General features: G+C 36.5%; 1 protein-coding gene across 1 annotated transcript in view; it reads left to right on the forward strand.

Annotated features, from left to right (window-relative positions):
• The window catches only part of Tei (irregular chiasm C-roughest protein teiresias), a 760,200-nt gene that overhangs the window by 583,779 nt on the left and 159,860 nt on the right, over positions 1-16,561 (forward strand). Inside the window, exon 8 of the mRNA XM_076797260.1 lies at positions 8,222-8,344. Coding sequence (XP_076653375.1) covers positions 8,222-8,344 — 123 coding nt within the window. The remainder of the gene's footprint in view (positions 1-8,221; positions 8,345-16,561) is intronic.

The raw sequence follows: 16,561 nt of genomic DNA on the forward strand, positions 1-16,561 counted from the left end.
GGGAACCTACACGTTTCTTTTTTATAAATTACAATACAATGTTTTCATTACGCACTTAATATTTTCGAGACGAACCGGACACACTCTGTGTTGACACTTCGTTGGAAATTGTTTTAGCCGTAAAAATCTCTTCTGCCTCGATGAAGTCCAACAAATTTATTCGCGCGATATTGTTCCATTTTGTATTTATGTTAACCGTTCTGTTAATTAATTTAATAAACAATGTTATTTTGTTGGATTTCACTGATGATTTAATTAATTCTCACTCTTACACGCTGGCAGATGTTTTATTCGAAATAACTGCAGGACGTCACAGCATAACAGTACGAAGACTGGAGGAAATATGCTGGGTTGCGTATTATGTTTATTTAAAGCGAACAACATTAATTTCTTATTGGCAGAGAGTATGTTTATATCGGAGCCGCGATAGAAGTTAAATATTGTCCTGCTTACTTCTTCGACGCAAACATTTTTATTATAAAACTATATAATTTATTTCTAGATACGCTTCGCACTGATTGTTGCTTGCAGCTCCAACATAAATTGTTTTGAAAAGGATTTTGAAAAAGGATAGTTAATTACACGACACAGTCAATTACTTTCCTTCTTCGTTAATTACATAGTTAATTACTATCCTGCAGAACAATTAAAACGTGCAACGGTGTTGAAAATGTTCAAAAAGAAATCTAACGATCACATCAATTTTAAACTTTGCAACCATTTTTATCAATCTTTCGGAAATGGATGATTTAGAAAATGGTTCGTTTAATGCAGAACATTTGTTGAGTCTGGAATTGAAATGTTTAAAGAATTTGTTTATCCCGGCACAGAGATGCAATGCTGACATGAACCATTTAAACGAATGAATTCTACAAATGTGTTCAAAATGGAAGTCGACAAATTCATTTTTTGCACGTTTAAGGCGCCGGCTCACCATCTTGTAAATCTTGAACAAGTTGAATCCGTTGCTTCAACATAACCGTTTTCACTGGGAGCTTAAAAAATAAACAGCTACTGCACAGAATGCGAGTCGATTTTAAATTATATCGTTCACGAAGGGTTGAATAGTAAACATTTTCACAGTTGCAAGTAGGAAATGATTCTTGCATAATTATACCAAGAAAAATATACTGAAATATTTCAATCTTCAAAAATGACCACGGTTTTAAACCACTAATTTCATAAACTGTATATTTTAGCTTTGAATACGACTCTAAATGAGTAAATTAATGTCTGCCGAATTTTTCGCACAAAAGACTAGGATGTTCTGGTTTTACAAATTTTAATTATTTCAGAATTTTATTTTATTCCATTCATTTCTACTTTCATTTTATCCATATATTATTATATATTATATATTATTATGGTCATACTAATTTTTTTTTGTTTATTTTATTCATTATACTACATAAATTGAATAATGAAAAAGTAAGACATAATGGAACAATAAAAGTATATGTATTTTCAATACACATATTTTGTTCTTTTCTGTGAGAATCCGAAAGCCGAGCTAACAGTTTTCGAAAAACACTCAAATTCGAAAGCTGATTTTTACAGAAGTCGGTTTCTGTATGAACAGTACAAGCCACAAAACTTTTTGTTACGTAGTGTGAAATCTGCAAAGGCGCTTTCAACTGCGTTTCGCCTACTCGAAATCTTATTTCGTAAGAACTTGTCAAGACGCTTAGAAAGAGAAGAGTTAAAGAGGATTATTGAAGAGGTGTCTGGTTCCGGCGCCAAAGTGACGCGAATCCGAAATTATTATTGCGACCGACCTAACCGACCTAATTCGTTGATTTTTTCGAAGCTATCGAAGCGAGGACATTGCTGAACAAGTCGAACGTCAAAACGGCCGTGATGAAGCGGTCAGTCGGCGCCAGTAGCTTTGATTCCGCGCGGGAAGGCGCCATCCTCTGTCCCGTTGCGTGTCGTCGCAACGAGAGGAGGGGGTTGGGAGAGGGAGAGTTTTTAACGAGAGCCCAGCGATCGTAAAATCTTCACTGTCCTCGAGCGTTCGTTAATTACTCGCGGCCTCAAAACTGTGGTCGAAGCTCGTTCGCTCGCTTGAATCGCTATCGGCTCCGACGCGACGTTCTCGAGGAGGAATCCCTGTTACGCGTACACGCGTACACGTGTACACGTCGAGCGATCTGGATACGAGCCGGTTCTGTCGCCCGGTTCGAGGCTGGGTCGTTAATGACGCGAAGGAACGTCGTTGGTAGTTGGTACACGGGACAGGAGGGTGTCGGAGAAGGGATGGCTCGTCGCCCGTCAGAGCCATAGTTCCGTTTGCTCGATTAGTAGGTTTGATGTCCGTGGCTGTCGCCGTCCCCGTTTCCCACGCCCACGAATCCCGTCGTCGTCCTGGTTATTGCAGAGTCGCCCGATTCCTCCCATTTTATCCGTTCCTTCCTCTTCTCCTTATCTTTCTTCTTCATTTCTGCTCGTTTCTCCTGCTCAATTTTACAACCACCGCGAAACCGTTTACAATGGCGAGTCCCATTCTTGTTTCGGCGGATAGGTAATTCGGAGCTGGAGAAATATACCGCGCTTTCGTCGATGACACTTTCAGCGAGTACTACAGTGTTTACTTCATATATGTCTCAAATGCTTAGCCGATAAAAGTCCAAGAACTATCCCCACTCCCGCGGGGTATACCCCACGAGGAGCCCAGAAGTATCGCTGTCCATTTCTATATTCTGCGTGGATCAAAGAATAGTATCTCTTGGCCGATATATGTCCCTGGATAGACCCGTCATTTGGACATATATCGATGAAACACTGTATCTATATTTTATTCATCAATCCTCCTAACAAAGCTCTTTCACTATTTCCATCAATTGCCTACTGTTTATGAATTTGTTGTACTCAAGGTCGCACGAAGGTCATAGCATTGTAGGTGGTTGGATACATCTTGACCTCAGCTATCGTATCGCGATGGTGAATAGTTCCATTTAAAGAACTCCGATGACCTTGAAATCTCGAAAAATATGACCTTCAGAATAATTTTTATCCCGTCACAGGATGTGCCCCTTCGAACAAACCAATGTTTTCCTTTGACATTTTTCTCTATCATAAAACATAAGCGAGATGCTCAAGTTAGGTGGGACACCCTGTATACATATGAAAAAACTTCGGGACCGAAATGTCACTTACAGTGCAGGTCCAAGAAGTATTAGTATTTAGTATTTACCCGATTCTCGAAAAATTGCCTATTCTCGAATCGTGATAATTTCGTAAAAAATAATCGCACGACAATGAAGGACTCATTTTGAAGCTAGCAGCCTCTAGTTTCGTCCTAGATTTTAAGAATTTTTTTTATGTAGCGGGCGAGAACCTGAAGATGCGTTTTTTCTCGAAAACTTTGATAAAATTTTTTCGTGGCTGAAACCGCCATTAACTCACCATCTTTCCACCGACATCTTAGAAATGGATGTAAAATCTTCAAATCTATAACAGTTTCATTTACGAGAAAATTTTTTGAAACTTTTTGGAGCCATTTGAATTTTGCAGCATTTTTTCATCAGTTTTCCCGTCGCTGTATCATGCCAAAATATCTTAGGTAAGAATGAACGATCGAAGGGAGAAGCACTATTTTTGTAACGAAATTATCGCAGTTTAAATGTCGACAGTTTCCCGCGAATGGAAAGTTCAAATACTTCTTGGACCCACTGTATATCGAGACGTTACTGCAGTCAGCGAAATTGATATGTGGAATAGGAGTTTTTAACAAAAAAAATGATTAAAACAACGTAACCATGCAGTATTTCATAAAACCGAAGTGACTTATATAACCTCTTACTTGACGAATGAAGTTGGTAAAATTATTCGAGAAATGTGTACATTTCTTTCCATAACTCATTTACATACTTATTTACATTTAGAACAGTAACCAAGAACGTACCTTTTCGGTGGAGGATAGTCCATCATTTTATTGAAGATAATAATCAATAATAGCAAATATATTTGCGACAAAAGTATTTCGACAAAGTATTGCGATAAAAGCATTTGGATATCAACAGTCACTTGATTGAATTTCCCGGTAATCATCGCGTCATTTTCCCTCCAGGTGGCGCCCTTGTAAATCAGCATTACCGGTTCGTCGCGTCGCGCGCGAGTATCGTTGCACATCATGCGAGCGTTATGATTAGTAAGCAGACCTCTGTTAAACCTCACAAAATTATTATGTTATAATAATGTTTATGTACATATCGCGTCTCTCTGAACGAATCTACACTTTATTTCAACGCACAGCCCATCACCCTCAGAACTAGAAGAAAGAAATGCTTCGTAATGTTACGAGGTGAACAAAGTAATACAATTAATATTTTGTAGCATGTCGTTCCTAATCGACGACTGTTTGCATTCTTTTTCGCATAGGGTAAGGGACCCATGTACTTCAGGGGTACCAATTACTGTGCCTATAGTAAATATACTTGTTTTTGAAGCAGAATGAATATTAAAAAAGCGATATTAAATTTTTTTTCATTAAAATCAGTTAGTACATACGTTATACATCTCTTTTTTAATATCCATTATGCTTGTAATTGGGACCCTTAACCTAGTTTTTCTTTCTTAAAATTTTTAGTCAATTTTTGCCTCGTGACATTCGAAGATTGATTTGAAACAAGACACAAGTTTAATAATATTGTTTAATCACATACCGGCTCTCCAAAAATTGTAATGTAGAAAACAAAACATTTAATATTCGAATTCTCGAAATAAACAAGATATAAGCCTTCGCTAAGACTTGAAGCGCCTAATATATAAAAACTCAGTATCTACTCAAGATTCATGGAATAATTAATTTTGGGGGCGAAACTGTGTTGAAAAGATCCGAGAATGTACCATAAATTTTTTTCATACACAGTTTTTGTTTGAGGAGAAACGAGTTTGAAAGTGTATGTATAAGGAACGTGTCTTATTGAATAGGTAGTGGCTGACGTGTGACTGACCATTTCTACTTAAAGCATAAAGAATCTTTAAACTCGATTTTCTCGAAAGTGAAGCCTCATGTGAAAAAATGTTATTTTACACTTTTGATTTATTATTTCATGTCGAATCAATATACGACGTTGGAAATGAATCAACAGCAGATTAATATACCAATCTCTACAGAAAATTTTCATTAATAGTATAATAGTCCACTTTATATCATTTTCCTGGAGTGTTACTGGACTGTTTAAGCTGTTAGGTATGTTATCTAATCTTAATTATTTTACCATTCAAGAAGTAGGCCTGCATTGTTATTTTACTCAAAATAAGCATATGGCAAAATACCAAAATTTTCTGTACTCATTTTTTAAAAAATTCTCCATTTATATGTGTAAATATTTGAATTTTGTTCAAAATTGAATCGATGGATATTGGACTTTCAGTTGTAAAATTTATTGAACGATCGGTTTTAACACCGATTGATTATGAGAATCATGCCATTTGTTATGTAGATTCATTACACATACACTGCTTGCTATTACGCGTTTGAATATTGCTGTGATTTCCCAATTGTGAGGTATAATCTTGATATGAACACTATTTGGAACATTTCAGTTTGGCATATTGAGGCACATTCTAAAAGTTGAAAATGCAAAGTTTAAATACCCTTTTCTAAGACACTGTTTAAGTGGAGGAACCTTTTACTTCTTGCTAGGGTAACCTTTATTATCTTTGTTCATAAATAAAAAGGTGTAGTCTCAGAACTTATGGTATTAACCTGAGGAGAAAAAAAAGGATCATGAGGTTTCTCTTCCTGAGTTTGTAGACAGTACTACTGTAATATTCCTTTATAAGAATTTTATAAACGAAGTAATCTTCTCGGCATTAATACTAGATAGTGAAAAAGAAGGTAGTTTTTGGTAATTCTCGCGGAACGAGGACAAATATAATACATGTTTTCAAAACTAAAATATCACACAATTACTAAATACTTTTTAAAGAAACCTTCAGTGAAAAGAAGAATATTGAAAATGGAATAAATTAAATTTAAAATCAATTTTAAACTATGAATTAAAATTTTTTTCATGACAGAAAAGACGTCGATGCAAAAGATTGATACTAAGTAGAAAAATAAATCTTTTTTATTTTATTTTACTACGTACGTGTTGTGCAGAGGAATAACCAAATTATTTTCGAATCAAGCGAAAATAATTTTCGATTATTTTTTCCTTCAAGCGAGAAGATTGATAGAATGTCTGATACAACAGATCGATATTGTTGATGTCGGTATTATTCGAAAACCTAATTTGAGGGCTTCGGACACTTGGGTACTAAACTTGTTTCTATAGAGAACACATTTCAAATCCTCTTCCATGAGCTTATGTTCGAGGCTGACTAACAACAGAATTCCACGATGCTACATTATTATGCAATTTGCGTTAAGGCTGTAAGCCTTGGCCAAACACTTTAGAACAAAACTACTATACCTACGCACCTTGATAAACAATACGATAACAATATACGAGTGTTGGAGTTCAGTGCAATCTATCATTTTTTACACGAAAATACTGGCATTTTCTTACTTAATTTCAACTGACAAAATGAACTTTGACGTGAACTCAGCCTCAACTCACAAAATTAAAATTTTTTAAATTCTAGCTCGTCGCATTTCATAAACTGCTTAATATTAAATATACCCACGGTAAAAATGACCGATTATATATTTTACAATTATTGAAACTACAAAAATTCATTTATGGAAAATAGTGGAATAAATGTCCTTGTCGAAGCATTTATTATATTGACAATTACAGACAATCTGAAAGGGTTGCCATTTTTATGAGGCCATATTTACCAGATACTGTTAACGCTCGGTAGGTTCAGTGTTAAACGTGTAGATATATTTCATTGTTCGTCTCGCCCGCGTCTCTCTAAAAAAGGCACGCTTTCATTCGCACGGACAGCTCTCGTCGTGTTAACAAGTCCTGATATAAAACGCTGTTGACTAATTCCGCACACAGCTACAGAAATGTCTTGCCATCTATCAAATTATGTGGCGCGTTCCTGTGTCAGCGAATTCGCGGCTCTAAAAAAAAACTCGTTGTCCATGCTCTCGGGTTTCCCGTTGTTTTCCTCTGTTATCCAATCTGCACGTGTACAGATTCATGCGAGAAAGACGGGGCTCCCGAGAACTCGTCCCGCATTTTTCGAACTCGCTTCCGAACATCCGTGTATTCTCTCGAAGCATGCGGAGATAGTCACTGAAACCTTTCAGTCGCAAACGACTTCTGTCACTCGTGTCCCCAGCTGAACGCGGAGGTTGCTTGAAAAGCTTCGCATTGACGCCCGATTGTGTTCCCCACTTTCCATTATGCTGCCGTAACCTCAATTTATTTTTCCATCGATTCGTTCTTAATTATTAACCCCTTGCCGTACTTTGACGAGTCTGGCTCGTCGTGAGAATTTCGGGCCAAACGTAAACATTAACATTGCGAGTCAGGTTCGTAGGCGTGATATCATGTCAAACATAAATATCACGAGTCTGACACGTATTCAAAAGTTCGAACCGAACATGAATTGGCGCTTGGGCCCGAATTCTACTAATTATAATTATCAGGAGCTTGTTAATGGGATTGTCAATAATTGTGCTGCACCAAACGGAAGATTAAAAATCTTACATAAGAATCCCAAACGAAATTCTTAGATTATGTTAACATAAACTAGGTTTAAATATAGAACCTACAGTGAAAAAGAAAAAGAAATTTTTACTTAATATGTTCAACCACTAAGCTCTTCAATCCTCACTTTTAATACGTGGGATGTCGTTAGAACAACCAATTGAAAAATTAATGTTGTGTCGAACAGATTATAAAACAAGAAAATCTGTTTAGCGAGACAGACTCAAAACAGAATTACTGTATAAATCCCGACGTGAAAAGAGCATGGTAAATGTTATTTTCTCGTTTAATATTAATTACATTTGTTCGCTAGACTGGTCTAGTTATGCCACACATACGAATAAATTGGTTTTAGTTTATTTGTTTTCCGGTTTGAATGAACCTGGGTTTCATAAAGTATTTTATGAAAATGCGAATTTGTACGAAGATTCGCAGTCTAGTTACGAGATCAATTCGGAATTACATTGAAAAGAGAGTTTCTCCGGTATTTAATTGTCACCTGGAAATACATAGAATACATAATACTCTTATCGTTGATCATCCCGATGCAATCGGCGCAGCCATCGATATCGTAGGCGCTGACAGTAATTGCTTAATACCTGTTTCAGATACTCCGTCGTTCGCGATAACGCGTTTACCTGGTTTTGGAATTCCGATCGTCGAGGGGATGTCCGTCAGCCTGAAATGCGAGGTGGACAGCAATCCGGCCAGCACGCCGATCTGGCAGCGTGGTAAGTGACAACAATGACGTCTGATTCGATGTTTCGTTCTCTCTGTATCGCGAAAAATATTTCGTGACGCGTCGCTACATTGCACACGCGGGAAAAAACCCGGCTCCATTTCGAACGAATCGAAACCGTAAAATATTTCAAATATTACCTAATGCAGGGTGTCCCCCAAAAATGTATACGCTGTTTAATGTAGATTCTTTTGCAATTTAAATATTAATTATATGTGAATGAAAACTGAAGTTATAATCATTCGAAACTCTGTATACATTTTTGTTGGACACCCTGTATTTCGCTCGATCGTTCCGAATCTATTATTAACCCTTCCGAGATCATTAAAATTCTACGTCGCTTTGCGATCTACTGTGATATCTCTAATGTAGAAAATACTTCCATGAACGATAACGGCAAGTGCAATTTATCAGATGAGTTTTAACTCATCGTTAGACTGCGGATTTTATGCATTTATGGCTAAAATGGATGAATGAAATGCAGAAAGCAATTAATGAACACAGTACCGTTGTTTTCGGCTTATTAAAATTGTTGGGAGAGGAAATACATTTTTATTGGACCTCTGACTGTCAGAATTCATGGAAACAATATTTATTTTGCATAAAGATCTATGTACTCATCATCTAATCATCATATATAAAGAAAACAGTAATATAAAAATGGATATTCTACCGTATTAAATTCCATTTCTTACGAAAGTGACGGGCAATTTTTGCACTAAATAAAAATGATTTTGATACTATTGACTGATAAAATTTACTTTTAAATCTTATCGTTATTAAATATTACGATTTAATTTGAAAACCTATAAATTCAGTGTAACTCGTAGTATCTCAAAGGAACTACATTTTGATTTGAATCATTATTATAATACCAATGTTATAACTAGACTGCGAATTTTATGCATTTGTAATAAAAATGAGTGGATGCAATTTGTAAAAGTAGACAGATTAAAAAAATTTCAGGACAGCAATGTATTAGTTGGAGCTTATGAACATTATCAAAGAATGAAACAAATTTTTATATGACCCTTGTTTGTTGCAGTTGATGCGAACAATTTTTGTTTTGCATAAAGTTCCGCATTCTAGTTATAACATATCAAAAATAAAATTTCTATAAAACTTGAAAAACAACAATACATCAATTTTAAATTCAAGTATATCTCAACGTGTTGTATCAATTTAATAAACAAGTTCCTCGAATAAGCATATAAAGCCGCCGTAATAAAAACAAACAAAACAAGAAAAGTCGAAAACTTTCTGTTGGTATCGTATCAACTATAAGACCATATTAACGCAAACAAAATGTAAGGGTTAAATGTCCATCGAATGTTAACAACGGAGTACCGCATGTAAAAAAATTCTTGTTATCCTGCCAATTAGTATCCGGAGAAGGAATTTTACCCATCGTCTGGTTGCTCCTCCAATCGGTGCGAGCATTTGTTGCAAATTTAATGAGCAATGTTCACTATTATCAAATTATCCTGAAACTGCACTTCATTTACCAAATGGGCTAGTTATAAAGTTAAGCACGGCTACGCTCAAAGTCGGGACCGTTCTTCTTAATTTTCTCGGTTCCGCTTCGATTCCGGCTATATTAATATTAATTTCCGGCCTATTACTGCCCCCACCCCCCGCCCCGGGGATAACTTTCCAGTGATCAGCAAACAAAACGATAAATCGCGTAGTCACATTACTCTGCCCAGGGAATTGATAGAGTAGCACTAACGCTGCGCCGGCGTAGAGTCAGCTCGGAACAATAAATAATCGACCCTCTTCGCGAACCCTCTCATCGAAGATAAGTACGCGCGGCAGATATTTTCCTTCGCAAGGGAAGGCAGCCGGAGCGTGGCTTTTCTTCTCTCTAATCCCGTGTTGTGAATGCTTCGTCAAGATTAAAATTCTACGCTCTGCGTTCGCTTCTTTCTCCTATCGCGCCCTTATCACTCTCTCACTCTCATTCGCTCTCTCTCTCTCTCCCTCTCTCTCCCTCTCTCTCCCTCTCTCCCTCTCTCTCTTTTCCTCTTATTTTCTTTTTCAACCGAAATCAATGAAACTCCGTCGAGATTTCGCTTTCGAAGCGTTTCACCGACTTATTTTCGATAATTGGAAATCTCCTTGTACCAACGCAAACGTCGTTGGCTCGCTCGAATTCGTTCGTCGCATTTTTCCACCCATCCTCGTCCACGAACCCACAGTAATCGATATCGCGACGCTGAAGTGGTCGGTACAACGATGCGCCCAGCCTTTCAAGAACGAAACGAACTTTCAGGACGAAAAAGGAAAGAGAGAGAGAGAGAGAGAGAGAGAGAGAAGGAGGGAGGACAAGGCTAGAAAAGGCCTTGGTACATCGTATCCGCGAATAATTTTTCTTTTATTGAATTATTCAGGTGACACATGCCCATTCTCAGGAAATCAGTGACCACACTGTACAGTGTTTGCTCGATATAAGTCCAAAACACGGGTCTAGCCACGGACATATATCGTCCGGAGATATTCTTTGATCCACGCGACCTTACACTCCTCGGCAACCGAACTCTCTCTCGAGCCAGAAGCTCCTCACGGGGTATACTCCGCGACAGTGGGGATAATTCCACGACGTTTATCATCCAAGCCTTGGCGACATATATAGTGAAATCAGTGTATTTGCAACGGTGGTACAATGTGGTCGTTCTAAATTAGATAATAGAGTCCGATGTCCTTCAGGAATGTGCTAACGTTTTAGCACAACAATTTTCATTTTGTAGCGTTTTTTTCCAAGTTAACTGTTATGTATTATGTTCTGTTAACTTGACATTTGAGACGTTGGAGTCAAATTTGTTCGACGGAGATTTCTATGTTGCATGCATCACAAGTCGTTGGGCTTGATTTGGTGATGAGAAAAGATTGTATTAGGTTGGTGCAACCTATTCCTAGTCCACTCACTATTGTTCGATCTCTTCCGTTCATATGAACTGCTGAACTGATACTGTATACATATTGTCATCGACCTGATGGTACAAGTCACAAGGAGGTGACTTCAAGACTATCTGTGTACATCCCAAAAAGGCCTAATTCCACATACAGGTTGTCCCGGTTTGATGGTACATCCGGGGATGATTCTACATAAGCATATAAGTGGGAAACAAAAGTAAAATGTCTTTTCGTTTGATGCACGTTTGATTCGTTTTCGAGAAAAATGAGTGTGAAGGTCCGTTGGCAAGTATCACATCCCAAGAAGACATAATTCCATATATAAGGGTGTTCGAGTATTGATGGTACAACCGGGCAGGGGATTATTCTAGATGTAAAAATAAGTCGAGAAAAAGGAATAACATTTCTTCATTTAACGCCTCGTTTTCGAGGAAATCGAGTTTGGGTGTGCGTGCTATAGTATATGCAGGAAGTAGAATTGGTTGGTCATGATCAGACGCGTCAGACGCACCTTAAATATCTCCGTTGCTTTTAAAGATACGTCAAGAGAAAGTAGAGTGGTTCAATCGTGAGTGTTTAAGAAGGGGTAGTCCCGTTTAAAAAAATACAAGCGACTTTGAGATCCTTGAAAAAAAAAGAGTAGTATAAAAATTAATATTTTTATGGCATCGTATTCAACCATTCAACTTTATTCTTAAGAAAGGCGTACCTTTGAAAACAACAAAGATATTTGAGGTGCAAACGTTAGGTGACTCACCCTGGATACAGGGTGTCTCACTTAACTGCGATCCTCGGAATATCTTCCCTAATTTTGACACTAAAAAATGTGTTATATGTAAGTTGAGTGGTATCAAGTGGGTAATATCCTGCAGGGGTTGCATTTGTAAATGTTGTTTCACCTCTTAGTTGTCAAGGTCATCGATGTTTGTTTTTTAAATAACTACATACATATATTTTCGTGTTGCATCGCGTAGCCCATAAAGAATGCATTCAAATGTGTACTGTGGCATGACCTTGAACTCCGAAGACGAAAGTCAAACTTAAATTTTGTTTGCGAGAAATGCTAACACCTGTAAATCTGTAGAAATTTTCTGTCGTAGCACAAAGATATAGTCATTAAAAGTAAGTCATTGAAAATTTCCTGATCGATCCATCTCGATACATTCTTTGTGCTTCGAAAGACACTTTCTATAGATTTACTTTTAATTTATTTTAAAAAATTTGTTTTTAAGATTTATTTTTAAGAAGTTGTTTACTTTGTCAAGCTTGAAGAAGATACTCTGGGGGCCGCACTCAAGTGGGACACCCTGCATATTAAAGACTGGAGGAGAATGTGTTTGGTAGTTTTAATAAGAATTTATCTTCGGTAGTACATACGGTAGATCCTGTCCCTTCTGTGGACTTTGAGCCATCGGTGTATATTTGCTCGTGATTTGGGTAATCATTGACTAATTCGAGGAACAAGGTTTCGAGGTTTCTCCGGTCATTGTTTTTTGTTAATTCTGTCAAGGTAAATCGATCCGGAAAATGTCCGGTGGAAATTTAATGAATACCGTAAATGGGAAAGTCTGAGGGTCCCGTCGCCGTCCCTTAAATTCCATTCGATTCGCCAAGGAGAACAGGAACAAAGAAATTATTGCCGGCCGACTGGATTCATTAGCAGTCTCTTGTTCTTTGTCAAGCTCGGTGACAGTAGACTGGCCGACGGCTTGATAAATATTTAAAGCCCTCCTATAATTTCCCCCCTTTAAGCGGTCCCAGACGTGGTCTCTTTCCCTCTTTCTACGCCTTTGAGTCTCCTAGCGGATCCGTGAATTCCATTGCACTTCCCTGTGTAACAGGATTTCGCTCAAGGCACGTTCCTAACGAACGCCAAAATATTGCCGCGTCTACTGTTAAACTGCGGCGCCCTCTAAGCACGGTTATCTGCTACTCCGCTGATTTTTCGAGATGCCACCGAGATCGATAAGTGTTCATAAATTCCAATTATTAAGTCATTATGAAATGTCCGATTCAGAACGGTAACATTAAACAAGTGAAAGTGTATGTATAAGGAACGTGTCTTATTGAATAGGTAGTGGCTGACGTGTGACTGACCATTTCTACTTAAAGCATAAAGAATCTTTAAACTCGATTTTCTCGAAAGTGAAGCCTCATGTGAAGAAATGTTATTTTACACTTTTGATTTATTATTTCATGTCGAATCAATATACGACGTTGGAAATGAATCAACAGCATATTAATATACCAATCTCTACAGAAAATTTTCATTAATAGTATTCCACTTTATATCATTTTCCTGGAGTGTTACTGGACTGTTTAAGCTGTTAGGTATGTTATCTAATCTTAATTATTTTACCATTCAAGAAGTAGGCCTGCATTGTTATTTTACTCAAAATAAGCATATGGCAAAATGCCAAAATTTTCTGTACTCATTTTTTAAAAAATTCTCCATTTATATGTGTAAATATTTGAATTTTGTTCAAAATTGAATCGATGGATATTGGACTTTCAGTTGTAAAATTTATTGAACGATCGGTTTTAACACCGATTGATTATGATAATCATGCCATTTGTTATGTTGATTCATTACACATACACTGCTTGCTATTACGCGTTTGAATATTGCTGTGATTTCCCAATTGTGAGATATAATCTTAAACAAACATTATTTTCTCTAAATAAAACTTATTGATCAAAGCAAGCTCCATTGTAATCGTCATATTAAAAATAACAAGTTTTTCCCATTATACTACGGTAAAAATGTTGTCGTCAATATATCCATTTCATAAGGTTTGGTTGGCTCATCAGATTGTAGTAAAAGTTGATTTTCAAGTTTGAGAAAAGAATATATGTCCTATGTGTGGGAGTCGAGATATATATGCACAAAAATATGTTGTCATAAAAACCTTCGCACAAAATGGATCTCTAAATGGAACTACTATAACTTTGTCTTCATATTTTTATGATCGACTGTATTCTCGCGGAAAATACGTCGAAAAAATTGGCTTTTATTTTTCTGAAGTATGACGCACCCTAGGAAAAAATGTGGAAAAAATTGGAGATAGTGTTGATGACAATATCTTATTATTAAATTAAGTCCCAGGCAGGTCACTCTTAAGCTTCAATATGAAATGTGTATTGTTTTCGAATTTTTTCGTCGTTTTCATTTTTTACTACCAGAGTTTGCAAATGAAAAATCGGAAAAAATTCTGGAATATATGGTTCGGTATTCTAAATGTGTCAGATTTTTTGAGAATTTTTAAATGCTATTAAATTGGAAAAATTGGACAAAAACTGGATTTCGTTTTTTCCCCGTGACGACCCGTACAGATAAGGTTAGGGCTTGAACTTGGCAAAAAGAGTTCTTTCTTGACAAGTTATGGTCCCTTTATTGTTAGTTTAATATGAATGCTCGTGTGTACATGTCAACTTGAAGACGATAAAGAAACTTAAAATTGACAGAACAAAAGCTTCATAAGCTCGTGTTTTGCATTGAAATGCGCGTATTCATCGTTCACACAGCTGCAATAACCCACAATACAATGTGATTATGTAACTGTAGTTCATACAGTCATGCAGACAATGCATATTGCACGAAATAGGTACAAGGCAATTCCGGATTTAACAAAAGCTCAATAGTCGATAAAACGTAATCGACCATCCAGAGGATTTCCGGTTCGCGTTGGTGTAACCTTGTCCAGGGACGACATTAACCCAGATTCAGCGTTATGTGTCCCACGACCCCTATATCTGTACAGACTGTACGAAATGTCCGTGCGAGTACATTGCCGACCAGAAGTATGAGAATTCCAATGGGACAAGACGCAAACAAGTTTTACTGCCTCAAAACCAATTTAATATTCTCCACTAAATTGCACATTCAGTGTGTAGAACATGCTCGGAAAAATAATTATTTTTTCAGAAATCAAACATGATGGAACTTGTCATTCTAATGCAACTTGCTTGACACATCATTTTTAATTATTTAAAAAATTTCTAGTCCCTTTTAGGGTGGAAATTTTAGTAAAATAATTGCTACCATCGATCATATATTTGCGTGTATTGTGTCGAACATGTTCATGAGTTATTCATTAAGATGTCCAAAAATATAGGATTGCAAGAAACATAAATATTCTTCTTCTTGTCTTGATGTACTTTCTTACGTATCTATGCCAGGTTTCTTCCAAATTAATTTTATCTCAATTGCTGTGTCTGCACAGTTAATAATTCTCTCTTTGCAAAATTTGTTTAATGGAGCAGAAACAATTTTCAGAAGCTCCAATTATACGCAAGATGATTTGGATGTTTCTTAGAACCTTTTGACACAAGAAACACTATTTATAATAAAATAATATTTGTTCGCATTGCGATTTCTAAAATTATAAGGATGTTTTGTCACAAAATTTTTATTTCTGGATATAGTTAACACGATATAAGTCACGGATTCTGAATATTGTACTATGTACCACGACACTAAACAACAAAGTGTATAATATTAATTTCACTATCTTTCAGTAAATTTCGAGTTTGCGAACGTCGCACGTTTGTGACGGCGATAGTAATTTGCTTTTGTAATTTACTTGTCAGTACAAATCTTTAGAGTTCTATATTTATAGCGTTGATGTTGTAAAAAATTTCTGTGCAATGTTAATTGAAGTACGGAATCCGGGTAAGTCCAAATGTTCAAAATTGCTTAATTCTTAAAGCAAAAAAAAAAAGAATTATTAGGAATTATTTCTTAATTCTTCAAGCAATCGGTAATAGTGAAGTTTTGCATATTTGTATACAGTAATAATCTTAATATATGCTTTACATATTAATGATAGTTAATATATATTTTATATATTAATAATAACTAATATATATTTCATATATTAATAATAATTAATATTATTTTATATATAAATAGTAATGAATAATACTTTATATTTTTATGTATAAAATAGTATTAATTTTACTGAAAAATGGACTTGCCCAGTTGCTGCACCGTGGACTCGAATTTTTCTGAAATGATGAGTAAATTTTTGCGAATTTCTGCCGTCATCTCATAATGGAAAGATTACTTATTGGATTTAGTGGACGATGTTTCCGGAATCTTTAGTAATTTCGCAATGATTGTTCAGCGTTTTTGCTCTCCCAAAAACAGTTTCGGTACTTACGGCTGGGATTGTACATGTAGCTTTACGTAATGGCCGCGCCGCGAGCTATTACGCGTCCAGCCCGGGGAATTAACGTTTGTTTTAATGGACGTACTTTTCGACGGCCAAGTCGGCGTGTAACGGCGCACCCGGAC

This window comes from Halictus rubicundus, chromosome 11 (assembly GCF_050948215.1).
Source record: "Halictus rubicundus isolate RS-2024b chromosome 11, iyHalRubi1_principal, whole genome shotgun sequence".
Lineage (NCBI taxonomy): Eukaryota > Metazoa > Arthropoda > Insecta > Hymenoptera > Halictidae > Halictus > Halictus rubicundus.